This window comes from Urocampus carinirostris, chromosome 1 (assembly GCF_059441175.1).
Source record: "Urocampus carinirostris isolate Australia breed hairy pipefish chromosome 1, RoL_Ucar_1.0, whole genome shotgun sequence".
Lineage (NCBI taxonomy): Eukaryota > Metazoa > Chordata > Actinopteri > Syngnathiformes > Syngnathidae > Urocampus > Urocampus carinirostris.
The window spans coordinates 17,283,431-17,306,218 of record NC_142349.1 but is presented as its reverse complement, the minus strand read 5'-3'; the positions used below and the strand labels follow the sequence as shown (position 1 = coordinate 17,306,218).

The 22,788-nt window shown below is 42.4% G+C and overlaps 1 protein-coding gene across 3 annotated transcripts in view; it reads right to left on the bottom strand.

Moving 5' to 3' along the window:
- Nucleotides 1-4,340: 4,340 nt before the first annotated feature.
- The window catches only part of stat5a (signal transducer and activator of transcription 5a), a 192,627-nt gene continuing 174,179 nt past the window's right edge, over nucleotides 4,341-22,788 (bottom strand). For 2 of the 3 annotated variants that reach the window (XM_088329048.1, XM_088329066.1), the window contains 9 exons: nucleotides 21,911-22,033; nucleotides 20,694-20,786; nucleotides 10,926-11,132; nucleotides 10,436-10,530; nucleotides 10,170-10,312; nucleotides 8,197-8,352; nucleotides 8,059-8,110; nucleotides 6,953-7,063; nucleotides 4,341-5,807 (listed from right to left, as the gene is read on the bottom strand). In XM_088329048.1, coding sequence (XP_088185174.1) covers nucleotides 5,684-5,807; nucleotides 6,953-7,063; nucleotides 8,059-8,110; nucleotides 8,197-8,352; nucleotides 10,170-10,312; nucleotides 10,436-10,530; nucleotides 10,926-11,132; nucleotides 20,694-20,786; nucleotides 21,911-22,033 — 1,104 coding nt within the window. In that variant the 3' untranslated portion in view covers nucleotides 4,341-5,683. Of the gene's footprint in view, nucleotides 5,808-5,858; nucleotides 6,896-6,952; nucleotides 7,064-8,058; nucleotides 8,111-8,196; nucleotides 8,353-10,169; nucleotides 10,313-10,435; nucleotides 10,531-10,925; nucleotides 11,133-20,693; nucleotides 20,787-21,910; nucleotides 22,034-22,788 lie in introns of those variants that run through there. The other variant, XM_088329057.1, reaches the window with a different exon arrangement.

Genomic DNA, 22,788 nt, shown 5'->3' with positions numbered 1-22,788 from the left:
AAGTTTAGTGGGTCGAGAAGTCCAAGTTTGTTGGCGATATAAAGCACCATCCTCTGCCTTTTGGTGCTTATGTAGGTCCAGATAGTTTTTTTTACATAATGGCTTTTGGAGAGACTCAAAGTTGGAAAAATTCGATGCATACATAATGTAGGTTTGTCAGGCTGTTTTAAGTATTTATAGAATTCAGACGTGCAGCCAGACGAGCAGACAAGCAGAATGCAGAAGTAGCAAACTGCGGTAAGTAAACCACGATACGGCAACTGATTACTATAATGTACTGCAATTTTTGATTAATGACAATGTTTACCACTGGGAGGCACAACATCATACACACTCCCTTTAAGCATTTCAAGTGGACTGTGGGAGTTCAAAATGTCCGAGCGTCTAGGAATAAATGGTTCAAGACTGCTTTAAACAAAAACTATTTCCCAAAATGCCTGTCGACTAACTTGAACTGGTAGCTCATTGCCACTCCTCTGCAATGTTTCCATATCGTGCCAACGAGTGGAATTGAGAGATGGTCTGAATAACGTTCCAAGGAGATTTTGTTGTATTTGGTTAGTAAAATGGACAAGTAGCAACTGTATATATTTTCAATGCAAAAGACTAGTTGCATTGTTCAGGCCCATTGCAAAAAGCTTTTTTGCTGATGAGGCGATGGGACAAAATAAATTTGATTTAAGAGGTAAGAATATATCTATGGCAGCCACTCCAGCAGCTCCCGTGTTATTTTCGATTGTTCTCGATTGTTCTCAGCTCAGGGATGCTGCTGGAAATGTGAATTTCCCTTCGGGGATGAACAAAGTATCTATCTATCTATCTATCTATCTATTAACACGGTACTACTGTACATATCGTATCTAACTGGTAAATATCGGGATTTGAGCTCTTCTGAAAACAAAATGACACCATTACTTGGATTTACTGACCCCTCGTGCTAAATAGACTTTTTTACACTTTCATTTGTCCCTGCTTAACATTTTTTTAAAAGGTTGGTCGCCATTTGAAAATGACCACATTTCAGGAAGATGATGCTCCTGCAATTCCAATCAGGATTAGCAGTTCTGAAAATGGAGTAAAAACCTCTCAAAACATTCCAACCAGTCAGGAAGTTGAGAATATTTGTTTAAAGCAGGGGTCTCCAAAGCGGTGTGTGCGGGTACAAGGGTGACCCCCAAGGACAGTTAAGGTGCCCGCGGACCTGTTCAGAAAACAGCTCACCCAGTGCTGGGTTATTGTTATTTTATATATTTTTTCTATATCGATATAATTTTTTTATTGGTTAACTAAGTCAGTAAAACCCTTTTTTAAAATAATTAACCTGGTAAAAACATAATAATACATGGTAATAACATATTTCTTTCTCTCTTAGAAATTCAATTCATTAGCTATCTTCCTGTCTTTTTAGCTATTTTGCAAGCTACCCAGCTAGCTATTTACATTTTGTTATCAAGCTAAATGGTGGCCCCCTTTATAGCTAGCTATCTAGCTTTGTTTTTATATCTGGCTATTTAGATGACTCTTTAGTCTTAGCTCTATCGATCTCCCTTTTAGTTATTTTACCAGCTTACCTTTCTAGCCAACTATCAATATAGTTTTTTTTTTTAGCTATTGAGCAAACCATCTAGCTTAGTTCCAATTTCAGAAAGTATATCAAACTGCGAGCCCTTTGTGCTAATTCGGGACAAACAGTAGCTCAACGCTAGAAAAGGGTCCGAGACCCTTCGTTTGGATGCATTCAGGAAGATCAATTTGCTTTTTCCAATAGGCGCAGGACATGTAGTGTTTTTCACATGCTGAGGACTCGAGAAATGTAGTCTCAAAGTTGACCTGCCTTGTTTCCTCTAGAGCTGTGACGTAATTGAAGGAACACAATGCTTTCAAGTTGGCAAATACCTTTAACACAACATGAGATGCAACTCTGAAACAGACAGCAAATTTAGCAAACAGCATTTGCATACAGCTCATTTGCTTTCCTTGTCGCTGGGGCCTTTGTGACCGAATTGACAGATTTGTGTGCTTTGACGTCATTTTGGGAAGCCAATTGTGGCTTTTGCTTTGTGTTTATCGCCGAGTGAGTCACGGTGGGTATATTTACCATCTTACGCCCCGTTAGCGTCAGGGCTGTTGGCGGCCATACTGTTTCGTTTGTACGCAGTTAGCTTTCGTTAGCAGCACACAGTGTTGTAGCCAGATAGCCTCTCTTTGTTGGATCCCGGTTTTAGCCTGACTGCTCACAGCGCGTTTTGGTTCTCCACCTCCTGTTTTCCACCTGGGCTGCAACCACCTTTCGTTGAAGGGTCCCCAATAGTCCACGGTTGGCGGATCTCTGTGTTTTTTTCGTCAGTTAGCTCCTTTTTGGCTGCCACCTCTTTAATGTACTATTACTGCATGAAACTTCCCCACAATGCGTAGGAATTCTCCTTCAAAACTTGGCCAATAACACTCATGACCTCTTTGATAATTAAACGCGGATGGTGAGTGACTTGCTAAAGTGCCAGTGTCCTCAAATGACATCACAGCTCAGGAAGTCAAAGACGAGACACATGGAAAAATAAATGTATAAATAAATACCTACAAATTGTATTATGTCATTGTATTTTGTCGTCCTTGTATTTCGTCATGGTATTTTATCACAGGAAAATATGTTTTAAATAATTGGTAAAAAGCTCTACCAGTTTGAAAACATGTACCATTATCTCATATTGGCATGTTTTGGAATTTGGGAAAACCTTTAAAAAAAAAAAAAACGAACAAGTCCAGGCAAACGTAAAATAAGATGTATTAAACTGCAAATAATGCAGAAAATTGATTCAGTAATTAATGCTAGACTTTTCAATCCGTCGCCATTCGAATTAGGAAAATTATATTTCCTTATCTCCTTCCTGCAGGCGTTTTGAGGTAATCTTTGAAGTCTCCATTAGAGGGCAGCACAGGATTTATGTCTAACGCCGGCGAAGTGTTTATGGGATACATTTTTAATCTAAAACAGCGTTTTCCAACTATTTTTGAGGCAAGCCACACTTTTTTTTTCATTAAAAGATAATGTTTTTTTTAAATTAATTACAGACAACAGTTCAAAAAGCTTGAATTAAAATGTTGCCCAAAGTTAGATTATATTTTTTTCTTATAATCTCTGAAGTAGCTCAAGAGATAAAACGGAATACTGTATTCATTTTGGTAAGCAATTTCGGATTTTTACAGAATTTTGCCATATTTCACTGTTTTTGTTTAAAAACAAAACAATATTTGAAATGTAAAAAATTGTTTACCAAGTTTGAACTTTTTATATATTTGTTAATCAGTTAAAAAAAACAAAATAATGTCCTATCTTAAAGGGTCCATGTGTGAACAAACAACAGCAACTAAAGTAACAAACATTACAGTATTTTAATGGCCACAGTAGCATAATTTAAATTCACATCAGAACAGACAACATAATTCCATTTGACACCATCTTACCTTCGTCTTTTGTCAGTAGTACAGTATTGCTCTTCTGAAAATAAGATTTTCTTGTCCTTTACTGCAGACGGATGGTATACACCAGTGCGGACCATGATGCACTTGGGCAAATACGCTGGAATCCTCCATGTGTTTACAGTGTTGCCAAGCTAAATACATAACGCAAGTATTACGATTTGCCTGACATCTTAATGCTAACCGTCAACACGCCAATGTTTATCATCGACTGCGATTATTTTCACTACATTACTGCATTCTAATTACATACTTTCCTTCCTTTTTGCATCTAGAAGAGTGCAAAACACTAAGCTTTCAAGGCCAGCACAACTTCAGAAAAGCACAAAGAAATTCATTGGCACATCCAACCAGCTTTTTAATCCAGCCTGCCAAACAAAGATGGTAAAAAATGGAATTTATATACAAATATATGGGCAGCACGGCGGCGCAGTGGTTAGCGCGTGTGCGGCACAGTTCTAAGGTCTTGGGAACCTCCTGTGTGGGTTCAAATCTAGCTACCAGACTTCCTGAGCGGAATTTGTATGTTCTCCCCGTGCTTGCGTGGGTTTCCTCCGGGCACTCCGGTTTCCTCCCACATTCCAAAGACATGCATTTCAGGTGGATTGGCCGGTCCAAATTGTCCCTAGGTGTGAATGAGCGAGCGAGTTGTCTGTCCCTGTGTGCCCTGCGATTGGCTGGCAACCAGTTCAGGGTATCCCCTCCCCGATGATTGCTGGGATGGGCTCCAGCACCCCCGCGGCCCTACTGAGGATAAGCGGTGCAGCTAATGAGATGAGATGAGATATAAATATATATATTACGCACTACTGTTCAAAAGTTTGGTGTCGCTTAGGAAATTATGTTCTTTGAGAAGAGAAACATTTGAAGAAGAAATAAATACATTTATTCATACATTTCAAAACAAATTGGGAAAAACGGGTTGATCTATAAACAATTGACATGTAACTTGTGCGTGTTAATGCAAACTAGACATCTAGTGTCTTCAATGGTGCCCCAACGACCCGGTTAAGAGATCCAGGAACCTTGATTGCTGAAGTATTGGATTTGAGACCGATTCAATTTTTAGTATATAACCCAAGACAATAAGTCATTTTTCCCCCTTCTGGCCCGGACCCTTCGCAAATATTTTCAACCCATTGTGGCTCAAAAGGTATTCCCACTCCTGGACTAAGGCCAGCCAACACCAGTGAGTAGGTGAGAGGCTGGTCGGAGATCACTGTGACACTGTTGTTAAAATGCATGAACCATCAAGAGCAGCGTTCGCAAACTACCGGGCCGAGGACCGGTACCGAGCTGCTCAGGAAAAAAAAAAGCGTTGTTTCTTGCTTATTATGTATTTATTTGTGTAAACAATCATTTTTCATCCCCCCCAAAACTTTTGGTGTGCGTTATACGGTGGTGTTACAGTGGCGAGAGTGCCGAATCCTAACCACTAATCTACCAGGATTGTTGATGACAAAGGAAAATGAATGAGCTTTTATCCCATCATCACACTTTTTTTAATCACGGAAATAACCCGGATTAAACAAAATTGTACAATGTGGTACTGTGAGTAAAAATAGAATGATGGTGAGATAAAATTGAATGCCATCTATATCCCTAGTGGATCTATTGATTACACAGTGGATTGAGGCTTGTTATTATTATTACTAAAGTGATTATTACTATTGTTATTATTGTACACAGATTAGTGGTACAGAAAATGTTTGCGACCACTGATTTCGATAATAAAACAAAGAAAGGTGCCTCGTTGCACCATATGAGGTTCTAGCAAGCATGAGTGTAACAATTTTTTGTGCATGCGAGTGCTTGTTGTCATGGAAAAAAGCTCGAGTAAAGTTCCAGTTTCTTGTTAAAGAACAACATTCATTCAAAGCGAGATGGAAAATGGAAACGTTTTTGTCCTTGTAAAATCAAGAGAATATTTGCCAACTGAAGAAGGCAAATGTTCTCTCTCAAATCCGGTAACACTGTCTGGTTATGCATTGAAACCTTGCACAAAGACCTATAGACATATATCATAAAACTATTTAAAGATTAATACGCTCGGGAAAAATCAAATACAACCACAACCGTTATTAACATTTCACATTAAAGCAATAGAGGAAGAAGCCAAAATAGGTGAAAATATTTGAATAAAAAGCCAAGAGAGATGTCAAGTGGAGAGGCAGAGCTGGTTGATTAGTCGCTTAGTCGGGTGGCGTCATGACTGCTGGCCGCCCCAGTGGCTCTCCACGGGCCGTCGAAGCAGCTCTTCCACGTGTCGTGCAACATCCATGGTGTCGTCCAGGTCAAAGTCGCCGTCCGTGTCCAGCATGGGTTCGCTCCTGCGTGCAAGCGCAGCACATGACAGGAATGCTGAAAATGCTCCACTTTGGTTCGCAACAACACCGAAGCTGGTCTGTTCCATTGAGCTTTTGAACCAGATTGGGTCAAAAGTTTTTCGAAAGGGAAACCGATTTGTCTTTATTGTCATTGATATCAAGGTAATGTCCATTGTGTTGGGCAGACAGCAAATGTTATCACGTGGGCGATTAGGCTTTTGTGTGTTGGGTGTGCGCCGCTGTTATAGGCCGTCAGTCACATCGCGCTGGGACGGCACACAAGTCAATGTGTCCGCCACCCAAAAACTGACAAGCCCAGCGAGAGCTAGTAGCTTTAGCGGCTCGTTACATTGAAAATAAATTAATCAACTGAATGGGACTCTGAGGAAAACTAGAAGACAAAGAAATGCTGATTACTGGCGGGTGCTCCAAGGATTGTTTTTGAGTTCGGGAAGGGACTGAGGCAGCGCTGGAAGAGAAAGCTATAGCTGTGCTGCAGGTCCCGCTTACTGATACAGGTCTAGCCTAGTGCTACAGCTGTGTCACAAGCCAACCCTGGTCGAGCCTGTATCTCAACAATGCCAGTTTTGTTACCCATGAAACAGATGACCTTGAGCTACAACTCGTGGAAAACCACCACATTAGAGCAGCTTGTATTCTAATCATCGCGGCGACTTGGGTCAACTTGAAGGTACCCGATACTAGCGTGCAGCTGGCCAGGCGCCCTCTAAATCCCTTTCTTACACTCGTCGTACTTTATTGACAATAAAGACCATTTATTCAACTGCAATTCTGTGTTTCTATTTGTAAATCTATCGTTGTCATTTTGTTAGTCGTATACTCTCAGTCAGTCAGGAAGTCATCTCGAGGTAAGTTTGACCCTTGGCAGCTTCTATCAAGGGGCGTTGCAACTTTGCCCGCAGGGGTTCCGGTCGTGCTTTTCCAGCTTACCGCGTCCACATAACGTTTTATATTCGGCTTTTACTTTCAAACTTTCTTAGACAAAAAGGAAATGACTAACCCGAAACCTTGAAAGGTTGGTGCCATCTAGTACATCCATGGCAGCAATGAAACAAACAGGACCTACAATACTGTTCAGGCCACAGTGATGAAAAGGAAATAAATAAATCCTGCTTTTGCTGACTCACATTGGTGGGTAGAGGCCATAGGTGTGAGGGTGACTGACTGGTGCCGGAGATGCACCTTGATCCATGTAGGTCGGATTCCCTCCCGTTGGATCAGGATTGGCTGTCGTAAACCTTGGAAGAATAAACAACGCACGTGCACACATACACAAGGACAAAAAATAAAATAAATAAGTCATCGATACTTAGCGGAAGACTGAGCAAATATCCACAGCATGAGTTTGCTGCCTCGCAGCATCATTACAGCAAAACAACAGCCGGGGCAGCGCTCGCCGTCTCTCGGGTCTAACTCTAATGATGAACTTAGGATACGCTTGCTCAGGAGCCCCTCGGCACCTCTAATTGGCCTATTTCAACTAACAGCAGACCTGTTGCTGATCTGTAATTCTGGATTCAATAGCTGACGATTAACTATAACAGGGGATTCAAACTCCTTTTAGCTATGGGGCCATACGATAGAAAAAACATTCTCCCAGGAAGAGGACTAGTTGATTAATGAGAAAGACAGAATGAAAGAAAGAAAGAATGAAAAAAAGAGGATGAAAAAAAGAAGAGAAAGGAAAAATAAAAACAAAACAAAAAGAACAAAATAAGAAAGAAGGAAAGAAAGAAAGAAAAAAAGAAGAAAGAAAGAAAAAACAAGCGAGTGAAAAAGAAAGACAGACAGACAGAAAGACAGAAATAAAGAAATACAAATAGAAAGAGAGGGAGCAAGAGAGGTGACAAAGAGAGAGAGACAGGAGAGAGGGAGAAAAGAAGAAAAAGTAAGCAAGATAGAAAAAAAAGAGGAAAATATAAAAAAGAAAAAAGAGGGGAGGAAGAGAGAGAGAAATTAATAGAGAAAAATCAAAAGAGAAAGAGAGATAAAGAAATAGAGAGAAAAAGAAAATAGAGAGAAGGAGAGAAAAAAATACACAGAGAGAGACAGCAAGAGAAAGATCCAGATCCAGTTGTTTTGAGTGTTGCCTGGCTTTGGCAGTGGACCGATTAAAAACTGCAGCTCGTTTTCCTCTAGCGCTTATTCTCTCTAAAACCCTTATTGGGCCAGATCAGCCCGCATGCTGGGCACCACTGAATTAGAAGGAACGAGAATGAAGGCGGCAACTCACTCAGGCACCACTTGTTTGATCTGCGGCTTCACGTAACCATCCACCGCTTTGGCTACGCGAGGAATAGAGGAGCATCATCAACCAGTGCAAGATGAAAAAGCGAGAATAGAAAGGCCATGAAGAGCCGGCACCACTTACAGAGGGGAGGGGTATAATACTTGGAGAAGACGTCGTCCTTGGGCCTGTCGGGGTAGAGGAAGAGGAGATGGTTGAGATCGCTAATGCGATCGGCCAGGGAGCGAATGGTGAAGTCTTTGGTTGTGTAGGGCATGAGGTTCCACACCATTCTCTCGCCTGGAAAAAAAACATACACGCTAGGGTTAGGATTGCAGGTACGACATTTCAAAACGCAGAGGGGAACGTTCCTTTTCTGATTTTTTGTTCCTCTTATTACACACTAGGGCTGCAATAATTAATCGACAAAAAACAAGAGTAAAAATTGTGACAATGGATTCACGTAACGTTCAAGCCAATACGGTTTTGATGACACGACTGTACATTTAAAACGCGTTATGCTAGGCTGTGCCTGACAAACAAGTGTGAAATTAAATGTCCACAGCCTGAAGAACATACTTCAGTTGCTAAAACCGTTTCATTTCAAACTGTTGAGTTTTGGTTTTTTGGAACAGAATTTGCAAGTGACCACTGAGTGTACTTCATAAATGCACATATTTGTCTTTCAATGTTTTAATTTGTTTGGTATTTATTGTAATTTTTCACCTAATTCAAACAGCTTCATACTAAATTTAAGATCTATCTATCTATCTATCTACCCTGGGTCATATCCATCAAGAAAGGTGAACGACACCAAGACACATACACAAAAACAAAGAAAAGAAAAAATGAAAAAGTAGCAAAAAACACAAATAAAATTGACCATGGCCGACCCAAATACCCCAACACCCAAACAAGTTAAGCACCTCGGCACCCAAGTTGGTCATGCTTTCGTACCTCCAGATGAAACGGGACACAAGAAAGCGGCCGTGTCACTCGGGTCAGGGTGACACAACACACTCTTCTGTTCAAATGCAGGGCCCGACAGCTTTCACTGGTTTACCCCTGCCGCATCATACGGGTGCCCTGCCCATCTATCAGAACCCATCTAAACATCCCACTATCCTTTTACAACCCCTCTCCACTTATTCCTACCACAAACAAGAGCTCTAGCGTCCACTACATTTAAACCCCTTTCCTGCAGTGCACTCATAACACCATCCATCTACATCTATCGCGGTCTTCCTCTTGGTCTCCTTCCATTTACTTCTGCTCTGTAGATCCTCTTCAACATTCGCTCCTCATCCATCCTCTCCATGTGTCCAAACCAACCGAGTACTTTCTTATCCACACACTTGGAGGGGGGTGGTGTCAGGAGATTGAAAGGTCCAGCAAACCCTAGTTATAGGGTCACTAAATGTAAGAGGATGTGGAAGTAAAGCAACTGAGGGGAATAATGAGGAGATTGGAAATATGATGACTAAAAGGAAGGTTGATGTGTTAGACTTGAGTGAAACAAAGTGACAAATTTAAGAGAGAATGTATAATTATCCGATTATTCGACTAATGGTTGCAATAGTCTGTGACTATTCGATGATTAAAATAAACGTTAGTTGCAGCCCTATAACATATGATTTATCTATGCTACAACCTCTTTGGGCAGAGCAGTGGTTGTGTCTAAAATGCTATTTTTGCCTTAAGAGTACTTTCTTTTTGCAGCCCTTTAAGTCCGCAAACTAAGTGAGCCTAAATGCATAAAATGGTAGCTACGGTCGGAGTCCTTTCAGACCCCATTTTGACGGAAGATTAGCTGGGTGGAAAATCGATTGGTTTGCTTGCTAGTCCCTGGCACTTATTTTCTGCAGCGGCATAATTGTGCATGAATTGCGCTGCAGTGTGAGTGCTCCAATGTTGCTTTTGCTTCTTCCATTTCTTTAGGACTGCTTGAAATCAAATGTCCCTGTAAATAACACATTATTATATAATTATTTTCGGACAGGTGTTTACCACCTTTTATTTTTTACCGCAGCTTGCTGTGGCCCATTTTTTCGGGTTTATTGTATTCCCCACTATAACAGCCTCAAGTCACCCGGTTCGACATAACATCGAGCTCATACCTGCTTTGTTGGGGTTTTCAGCCACCCAGGCGATTGTGACTCCTCCAATCTCTGAGTCGCTGAAGCGCAAGAGGAAAGTGCCATTGGGTTTGGACATCAGCATGTCTTGGGCCTGCTGCTTGTTCACAAAACCCAAAATGGCTCTTGCATAAATTAAAAAAAAAAAAACGATTTTAGAGTATGTCTCCTTCCACACACCACCTCAAATATTTGCCATTCTTGTTGTGCTATGGAATATTTCAGTCTTGTCAATTCTGTCAACTTACCCATCATTCCAGTGTGGCTTGAGATGCTTCTTTGTCAGTTCCATCACACCGTCGAACCACTGCCAAAATGTGAAGTTCCTGCCGGGCAAGCTTTCCTGATAAGCAGAGGACATTATGAAGCGTAAACATAGCCCTGTGTGAAAGGGAGCCTGGTCGGACCATAAGTGAACAAATCATAATCCCTGTATTACGTTGGTCGCTTCGCAAAATGCAAAAAAAGATGATGTCTTTTTCACAACGTGAACAAACACAACTATTAAAATGAGCCCTAAGCTCATTTCACATAATGGAAGTGTAGAATGGCACTTTGGCATCAAGTACTTTTAAGAGTGTGACTGCAGGCAAGGTTCATGAGAGGAAAACTAAAAATCTTGTCAAATGACTCTGGTATTTGAGCCAGTGGGGAAATATAACAGGGAAGGCAGTGAGGGCTAATTAAATACAACATGTCCTTGTGGCTCTAGAAAGGAAGAATCACGAGGAAACTGACTCTGTTAAACTGTGACCAAGTCATCGTCATGTTGCGGTCGTCTTCAATGCTGTTGCTTGAGTTGCCGAAAGCCTTCTGGGCGAGGAAGACCAGATTTTCCTCGGATAGGCCGCGGTTACTCTGCACCTCCGCTCTGTACTTCATGTTGATGGCCTCGCACAGCTGAGGCCAGAGCACCTTGTCTGGAACCAGAAAAGGCACGCGGCCCTGCACAAAATAGTCAAATGTTGTGTTCTCCAAAATTTGCGTGTTCAAAAACAAAACCCATTTGAGAGTTTCAACACTGTTTAAATGTCTTTAAAGGCAGACAATTGCAACCACAACCCTTAAAAATTAACCCTAAAAATATAGACCCAAGTCAGAGTGTTTGATGCCTCAAAGTATTGGGAGTTAAAAAAGGTATAATTTTTAGTTAGTTATTTACTAAATGTAAATTAGAGCTGTGTTATTACCTAAGGTACATTGATATATTGAGTGATGATCCAAACAGCGGATCGGGACACATTGTACACAAATACAGATAGTAAAATATTCCTCACTTTAACTTTAGAAACTTGGCTAAGCCGTATTAAAAAGTGAAAAAAAAACAAGAACAAAGCAGTTGCTGAAGAGATTCCGATGCAATAAAAACATTTTTAACTCGAAAATATAATAACAATAATAATGATCAATCAATCATCTTCTGCTTTATTCCGGGATTAGGTCGCTGGGACAGCAACCTTACCAAGGAGGGCCAGACCTTCCTATCATCAGCCACTTCGTTCAGCTCATCTAGTGGGATCCCGATACCTTGCCAGGCAAGCCCTTTCTCTCCAGTGTCATCCCAGGGGCCCCCTGGCAGTGAAACATGCCTGTAACACCTCCAGAGGGACTTGTTCCGGAGGCATCCTTACTGGATGCCTGAGCCACCTCAGCTGGCTCCTCTCAATGCAAAGGAGCAGTGCCTTTAAACTCAGTCCCTCCCATATGACCGAGCTTCTCACTCTGTCTCTAAGGGTGAGAGAACCGCCCTGTGGAGGAAACTCATTTCAGCCGCTTGTATCTGGGATCTTGTTTTTTTGGTCCAAAACATGCAGCCATAAGTCTTATGAACGGACTACAAAGTCGATTACTGAACTGCAGGCTAGGGTGTCTTGGTGTCAAATGCACATATGGTCACCCTTGTGTTTGAACATGGCGTTCGTTATGGATAAGCCGTGACAGGCATACAAGTCCAATACCAAAACAAGACTTGGGTTTACATGAGGGGGGTTCGATCCTCCCAATCACGCCTTCCAGGTTTCACTGTCATTACCTATGAGAGCCTTGAAGTTTCCCAGCAGTACGTAGGAGTCCTTTGGGGGAGCGCTCTCAAGCACACCCTTCAAGGACTCCATAAAGGGTGAGTACTCCTTACTGACGTTTAGTGCACCAGCAAAAAAAACAGTCATGACCCTTCCCCCCACCCAGAGGCTACCCTCTCATCTACCTGGATGAACCCCAATGAACAGTAACTGAGCAGTTGGGCTATTAATATGTTCACACAGACTCTGCGTCTCTCTTCGCCATCAACTCAAGAGTGGAAGAGAGTCCATCCCCTCTCGAGAGGACTGGTACCAGAGCCTAAGCTGTGTATGGAAGTGAGTCCAACAATATCTAGTCGGAACAGGTCAACCTAACACACTAGCTCTGGCTCCTTGCCCGCCAGAGAGGTGACGTTCCGTGTTTCAAGACCCGTCTTCTGCGGCTGGGGATCAGTTCGCCAAGATCCCCTCCTTTTGTTGCCACCTGGCTCTCTACCCATCCGACCCCTTAGATGGTGGGCCCACAGAAAGGGCTGAGCCTGGCCGAACCACCAGGGGCTTGCTAACATAGTCTCCCCAGGCTCCAAGGGGGGCCCATTTTGACTCGTCCAAGCGAGGGTAATCATGTCCCAATATTTTTTCAAATCATAAGGCGTCTATGAGCAGCACTTTGTCTACCCTCTCACCTAGGATATGTTTGCTATGGGTGCTCCTATCAGGAAATTTAAGCTGTCAGACAAAATAGCTGGTAGAATCATTGGGATGCACAAACCCCTCCACCACAATGAGGTAGCAGATCACTTTATTTATAGAGTGTTTTATTGAAAACTCAAAGACAGTTTACAGAGGATGCATTATTCATTCACACACTCTCACACAATTATACTTTACTGATGGTAAGCTACAACAGTAGCCACAGCTGGGGTTCATTGATGGATAATCGAATACCATGATAAACTGTATATATATTATTTTACATTTAGTTTTATTATTATTATCATTTACATACTTCTTAAGCATAATGTTGTGTATGCTTCTTAGGGGACCCATTCGACAAATGGCTGGTAGTTTTATAAATGCTAAAAAACTAATTATATAGTGACTAAAAATAAACGAAATTCAAATGAGGCATCCGCCTTCTCTTCGCCAGTTTATAAAAGAAGAAAAAAACTCACAATCCTGCTCCAAAAAAACTACAGTAATTAAAAAGTTAAGTGAAACGCTGTTGATGAGGCATTAAAACTACAGTGCTTTACCTGGAAAAGTTTAGCATGGTAATAGTGGGCTTGGAAACCTGACTCATTGCTGTCCTCAATACTGACTTGGCTTCTCACAATGTTAAGTATTTGGCATGGTTAATGTATTCACATTCAAGCCTGTGTTCATGGCACACTTCTTCAAGAAAGGGGATGTGGTTTGCCAAAAACAATGTCTCAAACAAAACTGCAAAAAACATGCTCTGACAGGAACAGGAGCTTTGTTCAACCAAGGCTCATGTGTTATAGTGCCACCTGCCAATCCTCTAACAGCAGGTGACAAAAGAAGAAGCTTTTGACCATGGACGAGGTTCACAGATTTGCCATTAGTGATGATGAGTCACCACATTACACACCACTGCACACAGTGGGACATGGTTATTGACAGTGTAGGAAATGTTGTCCCCCGCTGTGCTCAGGCAGACCTCAAAGAGTGTTCATGTGTCTGCTGCTGCTATTTCTTTCTATATCTCAACACCCGCTGAGCCTGACCACCACTGAGTGTTATGCAGGTCAAAAGCTTCTTTCCAATTTTGAATTCATGGCAGAAAGTTTTCAACCATTTCACTGCTGGGGGTACTTCAAAAGTGTCTTAAAACTGCATGGTCTTTCTTCACATAGCGGCAGGTCTGTTTTTTTAACTTGAAAATTAATTACCAAAGTAAATCTTTCTGACTATAATTTACACTACTTTATTCTTAGTGCTCAGCAAACTTAAAAGGAATAATTACAGAGGGTAACATACTCTGTCTCTGTAGTGAGGGGCCCTCTCCTTGTGAGATGTAAGAGAATTCTCCCACCATGGTCCGCTGTGTGTCGTAAGAGGCGTCTAAAGTGGAGGGAGCGAGGGGACTGGGGATCCTCTCCTCTCTATCTCTACTACCTAAGAGACAGCAAGGCAAAGAAAGGGGGGCGGGAGACCGAAAGGTCTCACAAACCCTAGTTATAGGGTCATTAAATGTGAGAGGATGTGGAAGTAAAGCGACTGAGTGGAAGAAAGAGGAGATCGGAAGGATGATGACTAAAAGGAAGGTTGATGTGTTAGCCTTGAAACAAAGATGAAAGTGAGGGGTGAATTACAGCTTAGAGGTATGTATGGTAGAAGGTGTGGAGTTATGGGTGGACATGCTAGAGAAGGAGTGGCTGTGCTTGTGAGTGAGAAAGCAAAGGAAAAACTGGTGGAGTGGAAAGAGATATCTTCCAGATTGATGTGGGTGAGGTTGAAGTGGGGTGTAGAAGTATGGATGTTTATAAGTGCATATGGACCTGGTTCAGAAAGAAGCGCTGAGGAGAGAGAGTTCTGGAAGGACTTGTCTGAATGTGTGGCAAGTGCGAAAGAAGGGTGGAAAGTTGTAATACTAGGTGACCTGAATGCTAGAGTGGGTGATGAAACGGTTGAAAATGTTATTGGTAGATATGAAGTACCAGGAAGAAATGAGAGTGGGAAGAAATTGATTAAGTTATGTGTGGAAAATGAGTTGGTGATTGGAAATACATTGTTGAAAAAGAGGGACGTGAATAAGTATACCTTTGTCAGAGTGTCTAGTGGCAAGATGGTGGACAGAGCACTGATGGATTATGTAGTGGTTAAGAAAGGGATGTTAAGTTGATTGTTGGATGTACATGTTTACAGAGGTGAAATGAGTGGTATGTCTGATCATTTTTATGTGGAAGGAAAACTGAGAATAGATGGATCGTGGAGGGCTAGTTATAAGAAGAGTGTGAGGGAAGAGGTGAAAATGTCACAGTTAAATAAGGCAGAAAAGGAAAGAGTTTGAAGAGAGGATAGGGGAAGAGTATGAACGGGTTAGTGAAAGAGAAATGGAGAGTGTGGAAATTGAATGGAAGTGGTTTAAAGATGCAGTGTTGAGGAATGCAAAAGAAGTGTGTGGAATGAGAAAAGTTGGTCGAGGTATTAGGAAAGGAAGTGAATGGTGGAATGATGAGGTATCAGATGCTGTGACAGAAAAGAGACGTGCCTTTGAGAAGTGGCTGCAAGATAAGATTGGCGATGCGTATGAAAGATATAAAGTGAAAAAAGGGTTGGTAAAAGCGGCAGTGGAAGCAGCAAAAAGGAAAGCATATGATGAATGGTGTCGAAAGATAGGAGTGAACTTTGAGGAAAGGAGAAAAGTGTTTTGGAAAGAAGTGAAAAAAGTAAGACAGTGAGTCTGGAAAGGAAGAGAAAGTGAAAGATAAGGATGGTAGATTGCTGGTTAGCGGTAGTGCAGTCAGGATGAGATGGGCAGAGTATTTGAGGAGTTGCTAAATGTGGAGGATGGGAGAGAAGTGAGAGTCGAGGCGATCGATGGTGTGGAGAGAATGCCCGTGTTGGGTGATTTAAATGTGAAGCCTGTGGAAACATGGGAGGTGCAAGAGGCAGCGAAAGAAATGAAAGGGGGGAAGGCACCTGGGTTGGATGGTTGTACTGCTGAATGCCTGAAAAAAGGTTGAATTTGGGGTTGTCCATCGATTCGATGATGACCATCTTCTTTTATTTGTGAGTCTGCTGATGTTTGAACAGTCCGATCCTGGATTGTGGTCGGAGACTCAGGTAAAAGAGGATACCTGCGCAATGACGGTTTTTAAAGTGGCGTAAGGGGTGCGCTTTCCCCAACGCCACTATCTTGATTGTAAAGAAGATGGTTCCAGTGGCAAGGGTGACCCTAGACGACCGGCATCTTTCTACAACTGCAGGCGGCTAACGGGATCCAGGTCTGTAGGAAACCGCCTCAAAGCGTGCCGCCACCAGCTTTTGGGATCACTCTTAGTCTGGACTCTACCCTTCGACCTGTTCGGCTTGGGTAACCCTACCAGGAGTACGAGACTCCCGCCGACATAGCTCTAGGGGTCATGGAGACGCGCAAAGTGCCCCACCACGATAAGGTGGTGATCCGTCGGGACACAAAAAAAAGGTGGCACAGCTATGATTGACTGGTTAGTACGTTTGTTGAATGTATGCTTTTTAAGTGGTGTGGTTCCTGTTGATTGGTGTAGTGCATGTGTGGTGCCATTGCATAAGGGTAAAGGTGATAAGTATGAATGTAGCAATTCGAGAGGTATCAGTGTGTTGTCTGTGCCGGGTAAGCTGTATGGAAGAGTCTTGATTAAGAGAGTGAGAGAAAGAACGAATGAGGTGGTGATGGAGGAGCAGAGTGGTTTCAGTAAAGGAAGATGATGTGTGGATCAGGTGTTTGCAGTACAACAGGTGTGTGAAAAATATTTTGCAAAAGGTAAGGATCTTTATCTGGCTTTCATGGACTTGGAAAAGGCGTATGACAGAGTTGATAAGAGAGGCGTTGTGGCAAGTGATGGGGATGTATGGAGTGGGTGGAAAGTTGTTGGAAGCATTGAAGAGTTTTTATATGAACAGCAGAGCATCTGTAAGAGTAGGGAGTGAGACAAGTGAGTGGTTCCCTGTGTTGACTGGTGTGAGACAGGGGTGTGTGATGTCACCATGGCTGTTTAATGTGTACATAGATGGTGTGGTGAGAGAGGTGAATGCAAGAGTATTTGGCAGAGGTGTAGACATGATGGACAACAGTGGAACAGTGTGGCAGGTAAGTCAGTTGTTGTTTGCAGATGACACAGCGCTTGTGGCTGATTCTGAGGAAACATTGAGAAGGTTGGTAACGGAGTTTGGAAGAGTATGTGATAGGCGTAAGTTATGTGTCAATGTTGTGAAGAGTAAGGTGATGAAGTGTTCACGTGATGGAGTGGGCATGACGTTAGAAATCAGGTTGCATGGACAGGTGCTGGAAGAAGTTGAAAGCTTTAGGTACTTGGGTTGGTATGTGGCTGCAGTTGGTGGAATGGAGTGTGAGGTATTGCACAGAGTGAATCAAGGAAGCTAGGTTTTGGGTGCTCTGAGAAGAGTGATGAACAACAAGAGTATGAGTATGGATGTTAAGAGGGGACTGTATGAGAGTGTGATTGTGCCGACTGTGTTGTATGGTGCAGAGACTTGGAGCCTGAACGCAGATTTAAGAAGGAAGTTGAATATTTTTGAGATGAAGTGTTTGAGGACTATGTTAGGAGTGACAAGATTGGATAGACTGAGAAAATGAAATTGTGAGAGACAGAACTGGAGTAGTCGTGGAACTGAGCAAGCGTGTTGATAAGAGATTACTCGGTTGGTTTGGACACATGGAGAGGATGGATGAGGAGCGAATGTTGAAGAGGATCTACAGAGCAGAAGTCAATGGAAGGAGACCAAGAGGAAGGCCGCGATTGACGTGGATGGGTGGTGTTATGAGTGCACTGCAGGAAAGAGGCCTAAATATAATGGAAGCTAGAGCTCTTGTTGGTGATAGAAAGGAGTGGAGAGGTGTTGTGAAAGGATAGTGGGATTGTGGACGCGTTCTTAAGGATGGGCTGGGCACCCGTATGATGCGGCAGGGGTAAACCAGTGAAAGCTGTCGGGCCCTGCTGTTCAACAAAAGAGTGTGTTGTGTCACCCTGACCCGAGTGACATGGCCGCTTTCTGGTGTCCCGTTTCATCTGGAGGGACGAAAGCATGACCAACTTGGGTGCCGAAGTGCCTAACTTGTTTGGGTGTTGGGCAATTGGGTTGGCCATGGTCTAAAAAAAATTGTGTATTTTGTTTTTGCTATTTATTTCCCTTTTATTTTCTTTGTTATTGTATGTGTGTGTCTTGCTGTCGGTCACCCCTCTTGAGGGATATGACCAAGATAAATAGATAGATAGATAACATACTCTGCCTGCTCAATGGCTACCACCTTACGGCCACAGCTCTAATCGGCCCGCCATACAATGGAGGCACAGAAAATAGTCTCAACTCTGACTCAATGTCCTCCGCCAACAGTGGGACACGGGCGAATTTCTGCCAGAGGTGGGAATTGAAATTCAGAAAACAAATTATCCTGCTTGACGTTCCCAAAAAACCCTCTCAACACGCTTGGGTCTGCTATGTCGGACCAGCATATTCCCCCACCATCGGAATAGTTTACAGTAGTTAAGATCTGGGACCACCCAAACCAAGCTCGAATTTTGGGCCAGGTTCGGGCATAGAATTTCAATTATTAAGTCGGGCCAGGCATCTCTCTCGCCATTTTTTTTCTAACTTCGTAGAAGATCTGCACAGTGGGTACTGTGTTTGGCGCACTTAATTTTACCCAAGTAATTAGTTGGATGACTATTTTTTGCTTCTACTTGAATAATATTATTTTGAGGTAACAGTACTTGAGTAACACACTTCCAGGTGTGTGATGCCGAAATGCGCACCTTGGCGCCAAAATGTAAACTCGATTTGAGGGACCCAGCCCCAAGTAAACCCGGAGTTGCACCTCGACGCTGCACTTTGGCAGCGCACGTACTTCAGCCAAAGTGCACACTTCGCTGCCGAAGTACACAGGGCACCAAGGTGCAACTTCAGGTTTAACTCCGGCCCAGTCCTTCAAATCAAGTTAATCGGTCGGGCTCGGGCTGGTTCGGGCTTTTACACCTGCGAGCCAGGTCGGGCTGAATTTTTTTATGCTCTTACCTCAAGTTTTCAGCTCAGCCCCTCTCTTCACCAAATGTCCAAAACATGCGGCCATGAGTCCGATGTAAGGACCAAATTGCAACTTATGGTGTCATGGTGCCAAGTGTCCATATGAAAACCCTTATGTTTTAACATGGTGTTTGTTTTGGACAAGTCGAGAGGAGCACAGAAGTCACTTTTGGGTTTTGATCGGGGCAAATACGACTGGAAATTGGTATGCGTTACCGTACAGGGTTTTACATTAATACCGTGTCTGAGTAATGATTGTGCAATGATAATTCAGAACGATAAACATCGCTGCAAAACGTTGTATACAGCAGGAATTGAGCCCAGACAGTGTCGGTAAGAGTGCCAACTAATAACTGCTAGACCACCAGTGGTAAAAATGACAAAGGACAGAGCATAACACCTTTATCCCATTATCATACAGTTATACACACGGTGCCAGGAATGCCGATTTGCATAATGCATTCTGATAAGTTAAACGGTCTCTCCACTTCTTTACCAATGAATGTTAAGAGAATGGGGAAAACAGAAAGTATTTAAACAAAATACTATACAAGCTATTTTACATAAGTAGACATATTAGCCGAGAGGAGATACAGTTTAAGCTATCAGAATGCACCATGCAAAAAAGTGTTGCAGCCCTGTTAGTAATATTGGTATGATGATAAGCTAAACTGGGCAGCACAGAGGCACAGTGGTTAGCGCGTGTGCAGCACAGTTCTGAGGTTATGAGATCGAACCTCCTGTGTGGAGTTTGCATGTTCTCCCCGTGTTTCCGTGGGTTTCCTCCGGGCACTCCGGTTTCCTCCCACATTCCAAAAACATGCATGTCAGGTTAATGGGCCGGTCCAAATTGTCCCTAGGTGTGAATGAGCGAGTGAGTTGTCTCTGTGTGCCCTGCGACTGGCTGGCAACCAGTTCAGGGTGTCCTCTGCCCACTGCCCAAAGATAGCTGGGATGGGCTCCAGCATCCCCGCGACCCTACAGAGGATAAGTGGCACAGATAATGGATGGATGGATGGATGAATAAGCTAACCTCTATAGCCTTTTCTTTCTTCATCCAAACCACTGGTGGTCTAGTGGTAACATGTCTGCATTCTCACCGCCATTCCTCTGGTTTGATTCCCATTATATACAATTTTTCGCGATTTGGGTTGGCAGCACGTATTAATGCATTGCATTAATATGTACCCATACATACTGAAGCTGTAACTGTAGTCTCAAATTTATGTGCCTTGTATGGTGCTCTTCATGTATGAAATATATATTAAAAAAATACTGTTTTTGGGGGGTGTGCCTTACAATTCATTGCGCCCTATATTTTGACAGCACCGATAAATCAAGTATACGACTTCCAGAAACTAATCTATTTGAGTCCTTATTGGGTCCCAGCTGTCAAAAGACCCACACCCCAGTCATCGGTGTACTCACATATGCTTTTAAAAGAAATACAATGTTTTTTTATTTGAGTGCTTTTTAAAAAAATCACCAATATTTTTTAAAAAGCACTAAAATGACTGGATGAAAAAGTCTTGGGACGCTGCCTTAGATGAATCAGTAGATTTGCTGTTTGCCTGACTTATGAATGGATAGCGTTACAAAAATTGTTAGGCTCATGTGATTCTTGTGGTGATGACTTGGTTTGAAAAAAAAAAAAAAAACACTTTCAGAGAGGCATCTGAACAGATTCCTGTACAAAAAAAACAAAGAATGTACTCACAGGCTCCGCAAAAGCGTTGTCCCACAGCACAGTCGCAGTGGCGTTGTTATCTTGACTCCCATGGACTATTACTACTACGGGTAGCGACAACGTCTGTGGAAACATAACCATTACCACAAGATTCGTACGGATCCAACATTTTCTTTGACGGATGTAATGCAGTGCGAGGTTTGTCCATTACTCATGTTTCAATTTAGTGTATTTTTTGTTTTGAGTAGATTGGGCTGAATATTTCAATAACAAATGACACTTCACACAGAAGATGAAAAACAGCTGTTTGATGGCTAATCAAAATAAAAAACATAATATTCTAGATGGTATATACTCGGTCCTACTCAAAACTCAATTCCTTTTAACTTGCTGTACCCCAAAATTCATTCGTCTCCACAGCAACAATCGCTACACAGCAAACCCGCCTCGGCACCTATTTGCGTCATACATGTGTGCCTACCACTACAGTGCTCGCACGCACAGTATTACCAATGGAGAGTGTTTGAAGGCCACATGTAAAGGGAGCAAATATGCCGACAACCATTTCATTGAAAAAAGATCATCTGAATTCGAAATTGTTAAACGATCATGTTGAAACATGAGGTTAGAAACAAACTTACTGAACGAGCTCCAATAATTTTCCATTTTCCAGTTTGGTCATAGTACTCTTAAGTGTCATAGTACTCGCTGTTCTTTGTTTTTCCTTTATGTTTTTTTTCCTAAGCAGTGAATGAAGATCCCGCAGAAACCATGGTCCCTTCTCTTTTCACATTCCTCATGCAATAATAAAGCTGCATTTGCACATTTTAATCCATTTTTTTCTTCCTACGTTGTTCAACGGTTGTAAATAGCATCTATTTGTCGAAGGTGTAATTTGCACAGACTCGTCCAACAGTAAAAAAGGAATAAACTTACCAAATGATGACATTGTTTTTTGAAAAATCATTAGCTCTGAAAATGTTGCGGTGAAAAACAAGTCATTAGCCTTGCCAGAAACATTTTTCCTGCCAGCATCAGATTGGCGAACTAAAATTGACAGGCTGTGTCGAGTAAGGCTAAGCTACTATATCTGTGGAACCTGCGATTTCATTGAGTAGAGCTGAGTAAATAACAGTAGATACAGTCCGTGGAGATGAGCCTATCAATATATTTTGAATCGTACGAAGGCAGTGTTCAAAAAAACAGGCGAATCTAGTTGATTTTCTAGCCAGTTTGCATACACCAACCTTCACTTGGAAGACGAGCTCATTGCCTCCAATGCTGAACTGGGATTCAAAGAGGATGGTGAACTTCTCTTCTGTGACAGACTCGGCTCCTCTCCTGTCCGACCGCTTAATCCTCTTCAAGGACTACATAAATGACAAAATCACAACGACCAGACAAACTGTATTTCGAGAACTGTATTGTGGCTTTTTGCATTCACGCAACCCATCTGTCTTTTTCAGACCATCAGTTTTCTCAACCTTCTATCAGCACCAGTGTTGCAGAGGTTTTTTGGAGAACATCCCGACTGTCTTTGGGCAGTAAGCAGGTTACAACCTAATGGGACATTGTGTAATATTTGACCACAAGATGTTGCTGTAGTGTGTTACGCAACCCAAAAGGAGTGCTACAAAGCACAAGAATACAAACTACGGAGACTAAAAATGAGCAAACTGCACAATCTTTCTTCTCAATTTTTTTGCCCTGCATTTTGCAAGGTTTTTGGTTTTGGGTGTACGCGTAGAAGCAAGATGGTGGAAAAACATGTAATCTCCCTTTAGGTGAGTCATAAATTATGTAAAATAAATAGAAATTCTCGACCGGTCAGTGTTTAAAAAAGTTCATGTTTTTCCAATATTGCGCGTCTTCGCACTTCGGTTGTCGCTGGTTCTCTGCCTCAAGGATTTTGAATTGAATTGTCTTTGTCTTTGATATCAACGTATCGTGCATTGTGTTATGCAGCAGTCATCACACAGCAAATGCTACCTTGGGGCAGGTCGGGGAGAGATTTGTGTGTTTGGTGGCCATGACTGTCTGTGTGTGCGACTGTGATAGGCTGGTGGGTGCTGAGAGTCAAACAGCAGGACGGGCCCCCAAGTCAATGTGTCCACCCTAAAAAAAC